The sequence below is a fragment of the Verticillium alfalfae genome, genomic scaffold (genome assembly GCF_000150825.1).
Source record: "Verticillium alfalfae VaMs.102 supercont1.16 genomic scaffold, whole genome shotgun sequence".
Lineage (NCBI taxonomy): Eukaryota > Fungi > Ascomycota > Sordariomycetes > Glomerellales > Plectosphaerellaceae > Verticillium > Verticillium alfalfae.
Window position 1 is genome coordinate 219,220 of NW_003315023.1, and position 5,420 is coordinate 224,639.

Below are 5,420 nucleotides of genomic sequence, written 5' to 3' on the forward strand. Positions count from 1 at the left end.
CCCTGGTACCGCACGACATGAGCTCGACGTCCTGCCAGGTGTCCTTGCGGCCGTCCAGCCGGCCTTGCGCATCAGGCTCACGAGCGTCTCCTCCTTGGTCCACTCCTGCTCGACGGCGACGTCGGGCAGGTAGGTGGCGCCGTAGCGGCGCCCCTTGGCCGCGAAGCTGATGCGCAGCCCGTGCACGCCGAGCGTCCAGTCCATGGCCCCCTCGCAGTCCTCAAAGTCGGTCAGCAGCGTCACGGCGACCTCGAGCGTCGGCAGCTCGGACGCGGCCACGGGCGGGAACCGCGTGTCGTGCAGCGCCGACGTCAGGGCGTACTCGGACAGGCCATCGTCGAGGTCCTGCGCCTCAAAGGTGCCGATGCAGCCGCGCAGCGAGCGGTGGCGCGACGGCCCGCCGCCGACGGTGTTCCAGGTCACGAAGAGCGGCGACTCGGTCACGAGGGACGGCAGCGAGGCCGTCGACGTGGCCGGCGTGTCGGCGGCCAGGGACGCGCTGCTCGAGGACCCGGACGAGGCGGAGCCGGCGTCGCTTGACGGCTCGGTCAGGCGCTGGAGGGCGGGCATCTGCTTCTTGCCGCCCGTCTCGGGCTGCGACCTGGCGTACTCGGCCCAGGACTGCTGGATCTCGTGGAGGGAGCGGCCCTTGCGGCGTTCGAGGTGCGAAGCGAGAGCCTCGAAGCAATAGAGACAGTGTTCGATGGAAGCCATGAGCTGTGGGAGCCGACGGGCTGGGAGTCTTCAGGGCTATCTAGTTATTTCTCTGCCCAGTCAAGACGTTTCCCCAGGTAACAGAAGGTGAGAGAGAGTCAAACGACGCAGTGCTCAACCCGAGTGTCACGAGGAAGCAGGTGATCAGGCAATGAGGGGAAGTGATGATGTTTGAGGCAGGCACAGCGATGGCCGTGACCTGACGCGGGGAACGTTGTCATGTCACACAGCGTGAGAGGTGGGAAGGAAAGGTGGGGGCGGGGTGCAGCTCGGTGAATTGCATATTCAGGGGCATGCATGATTCGAGGCGGACCCCGATCTTCGTGATGACTGAATTGCCTAAAGTGGAAGTGCTTCTTCATCTGTAAGGTACCAGATAGGTGCAGAGATAACGACCCATTCGCATGCCGCATCAGCCTGCTACTGTCGAACCTTCGGGATGCCTGATCGCCGTGTCATCGAACCTAATCCCTTGGACCACGAGAAAGCACCCTGAGGTGCGTCGTCTCCTGTTATAGCCGGCACCTCGACCAGACTTGCCCTGAAACACGATACGTGAGCCAACGGGTGGACGCCGTCTGCCACGTCTGCGTCTGCCGAACTGTCAAGAAGATCAAACATCCATGGAAAGCACTGCCCTAGCGGCAGCTGAGCCATTATTGCTCTTGCAGTTAGCGATCGAGGAGAGGTTTCCGGAATGGCATGGTAGGCAGTTCAAATGTCGTCAACCATACTCTGGGGAAGGGAAAGTATCACAAGACAGGACGGGGTCCTCGATGCTCGACTCCATGACAAACCGTGCCGAAAGAAACAACAAATTATTGCTGCCCACATCAAGCTGCGTGGTCCACTGCTGGTCAACACCCGAGAGCGCCGGTCGATCATATCTCTTCGTTGCCAGCCACGTGTGCTCTTCACCAACCGCGACGACGCACTCGTTGCGTAGCCCTGCCGAAAACACAACGCCATCACAGCTCGGCATCTATTGCGGGTGCGCAGTCTCTCCGGGCCCGCCACCTCTGCCCCGCAGCGTCGTGCGGGTAACCTCCCTGGCGTGAGCTTTCGCAACTGCCGGGCTGTTCTGCCAATCACCTGTCTCCATGTTTCTGTTGTGAGTCCTCTGGCGCCATCACTTCATCGTCAAAGGCTATTGTAACATGGGTGAACGAGGTTGTCCCCTTCATGCACGTCTGCGCGAGTCAGTGCCCTGAGTGCCGATAGTCCGGTATATCCGGCGACCTGCATTGAGCGCCGAACAACGACATGATGGAATCGAGTATAAAACGTCTGACACGGAATCCAAACTTTCTCTACATGAATTCGATAGCACCCTCAATTCATCTGGACCCAAATAAATAGATAGAACATCCCTCTGCTCACAATGTCGAAAGTCTGGTTCATCACAGGCACCTCCCGCGGACTCGGTCGAGCCCTCGTCGACCACGCACTGGCACAAGGCGATAAGGTTGTTGCCACGGCTCGCAACCCAAAAGTCCTCGAGCCCCTCCAAGCGCAATATCCCGACACGCTGCTCTTATACCCCCTCGACGTCACAGACTCTTCGGCTGCGCGCGCAGCCGTCTCCGCCGCGCTCGACAAGTTCGACCACATTGACCTCCTCGTCAACAATGCCGGCTACGCCAACATAGCCTCTGTCGAGCACATGGCCGAAGAAGACTTCCGCGCTCAGGTTGACACAAACTTCTTCGGCGTCGTCAACGTCACCAAGGCGGTGCTGCCACACTTCCGGGCCCGTCGCGCCGGGCACATTTTCCAGGTGTCCTCGATCGCCAGCCGAGGAGGGACGCCCGGGTTATCGGCGTACCAGGCCTCCAAGTTTGCCGTGAGCGGCTTCTCCATCTCGCTCGCTGCCGAGGTTGCGCCCTTCAACATCAAGGTCACCTCCCTCGAGCCCGGCGCCATGCAGACGGATTGGATGGGCTCGTCGATGAAGGTGCACGATATCGACGAGGCATACCGCGAGACTGTGGGCTCGATTGCAGGGCATGTCGGCAACCTGGACAGCGGCGGGGTGGCGGCGTCCGGAGGGTCGGACATTGCGAAAATTGGCTCCGTCATCGAGACGCTGTACAAGGCCGATGACCCGCCTGTGCGGGTGCTCTTGGGGAAGGACGCGGTGAACTACGGACAGCATTTCAGTCAGCAGCAGGCTGAGTCGGATGTTCGGTGGAAGGAGTTGAGCGAATCGACATCGGTGTAGTTGCAGCGATTTCTCGTAACCTTTGATCAGACTGTTGCGTTCAGCTTTGCACTAGTTATGATTCGATGTAGTGGTGTTCAGGTCCGTGATGTCAGGCGAATGGTAGTGGGAGCTTCTTAGACCATGTTGCTTACACCACACCAACCTGAAACTAGCCGACTGATAACATCTCCGCATCATGGAAATGCTGGAACGCGCGTTATGACGCCTTTCATAGGGCTAAATGAAATGTCTGCCACGTCAATCGTGAGGTGTTTGGATGTCCCAACTCGTCGGCAGAGCTTACTGATGCTGACCTGTTCCCGACAACAGCTTCTATGGTATGAATGAGGCAAAACCTGCGGGAAGAAGAGCAGTACAGTACTGATGAAGAACCTTCCGTGGGGACTTTGGCGAACTGCACAACGGAAGCCACGGCCGAGAGCATCTAGTTGCCAATCCTCTCCCTATCCCGGGTACTTTACATACCAACAATTGGGTATTTGAGTCTCCTTCGCAACACGGAGGGCAGCTGGCGGCCGATCGCTCCGCCCCGCCCCCGCAGTCGAGAGCCGGGGTGGGTCGAGTCCCACGCCGTGCTTACCCACAGGAAGAATGAAATACGATGTTGGTTTCGTGTCCGCGGCGTTCGGGCTTCCGGCATTCCGACGTGTCGGAACACAGGGCGACATGACACCGGTGTAGGGGATCAAATTTTGAGCTGTGAAACTGCTACTTCGGATGAATAATTGTGTCTGCTATTTTGTACATTATCATTCATCTGTATCTACGCGAGAGGAGCGACACACACAACCTACAATAGAGGACCTTATTTCCTTGACTCGTTCTATCCCATCTTATGTTCGTCATGCATGTCGCATGCGTAGTTTGTGCTACTGGCATCCAGGGGGTTCTGTATGCAAAACCTTACGGACCAATTCAAGTTGGACCGTTCGTGTCGCTACTAGGAAACAAGAGCGACGTATCAAAGAAGTTGGCAGAACAGGTTAGTTGATACCAGAAAAATCCCGCAGGATACGTGGAAACCTCCATGGCCAAGACTGCATCTCGCAACTCGACTCTACAAGACCATGTCATGAGCTCGCTGCCGCCTGCCAGCACAAAGTACCCGGAAGTAAGACCCATGTCATTCGGCAACGTCGCCGTCGTGATCACCGACTACCTCAACATGACCGACATTGTCAACGTATGGTAGGTCGTGTCAGGGCAAAAGGGGGTCTACCTGGGCGTATCAGACAAAGCATACGAGCGCATCTGGGGTATTGCCGGCTCGGAACTTGCCTCTCAGCTTCGCTAGAGCGAACAGTTCCCAGACTGGCACCAGCTGCTCCCTAGAGATACGATGACACCGGAGGAGCTTGGTGCTCAAGTCAAAGTTCGCGGCTACAAGCAGGTCTTGAAGGGTATTAAAGGTTCGCCGGTGTGAACCTAGTTCAGCAACAGGGGCTGGCTAGCATGTCAACCAGCGACTGGACATGTCATGAGAGGCATGGGGCGGGAGACGATGCATTTGGTTAATCGCCGAAGACTTGTGCTTTCATGTAAAGGGTCGAGACACAATTGATATGAATGGTATTGTTGACATCGATTGAACTCGCATATAGGTTTTTGGTCGAACACATTCTCGATCCTCAGCATTCAGCCCACAAACAGATGGCTACCCAGCTAGGTACCCAGCAGCACCACCGACCCCACCAAATACGCTATCGATAGTTCGTCCAGCGCTGGCGTCAGCAAAACCCCCTGCACGAGTAGGGGAGCATTCGTTTCATTTCTGAACCAACTGACCCCTGACCATCAATTGTCCGACCCGGGTCGTCTGCCGGCTGCGCTGTTGAATTATCCGTCAAGGAACCAGCAAGACACGCGAGATCAACATGCTACAGATCTCATCGAAACATCGAGGCAGTGTCTCTTGAAATCATGCCTCTCTTCAATTGCCCCATGGAGCCTGATGCAGCGCAGCCTCTACGGGTCATGACAACAGATGACACCAGACGAAGGGGACGTGTTGCCGGATCCGCGACGAAGCGAGCGCTTCCTGTCTGACGCCCAGGATCCTGCGACAAGCCTTGCAGGCATGTGTCCAGCCGATCCGTCACAAACCACGTCTCAGACGTCTGCGAAACATGAGACGACATCGATCATCTCCTTTTCTACGACCCGAATCACCTGTTCCGCTGTCATGCTAAGCCTTTTCGTCGCGTACCGTTCCTTGTCAGGAATACGATTCACGTCCGAAGCTTGACCCTGGCCCCCGTTGTCTGAGGCTCTGGGCTTGGTCTAATCACTCGACCACTTGCCCCCCTCTCCTTTCGTCCTTTCCACGTTGGAGAACGGCCGCACTAGGGCTCTTTGTGACAATGAACCTGGGGCGCCGCACCGAGCCAGCCCCCTTCTATCTAGCAAGGCAGCAATGCGCGGGCGGCTGCTCTTGTATGGTTTTGTTTGATGGGCGGGGTACCCTTGAGAAGCGACGTCCACC

General features: G+C 57.2%; 2 protein-coding genes across 2 annotated transcripts in view; one reads left to right on the forward strand and one right to left on the reverse strand.

Moving 5' to 3' along the window:
• VDBG_09746 (AMME syndrome candidate gene 1 protein) overlaps positions 1–1,371 on the reverse strand; it is a gene marked incomplete at both ends in the record, with an annotated part of 2,317 nt that extends 946 nt beyond the window's left edge. Inside the window, 2 exons of the mRNA XM_002999980.1 lie at positions 10–717; positions 1,147–1,371. Coding sequence (XP_003000026.1) covers positions 10–717; positions 1,147–1,371 — 933 coding nt within the window. The remainder of the gene's footprint in view (positions 1–9; positions 718–1,146) is intronic.
• Positions 1,372–2,095: 724 nt separating this feature from the next.
• Positions 2,096–2,935, forward strand: VDBG_09747 (dehydrogenase/reductase SDR family member; the record flags this gene model as incomplete). The annotated part of the gene is made up of 1 exon (XM_002999981.1): positions 2,096–2,935. The coding sequence occupies one exon, from the start codon at positions 2,096–2,098 to the stop codon at positions 2,933–2,935; it is 840 nt and encodes a 279-aa protein (XP_003000027.1).
• Positions 2,936–5,420: the final 2,485 nt, after the last annotated feature.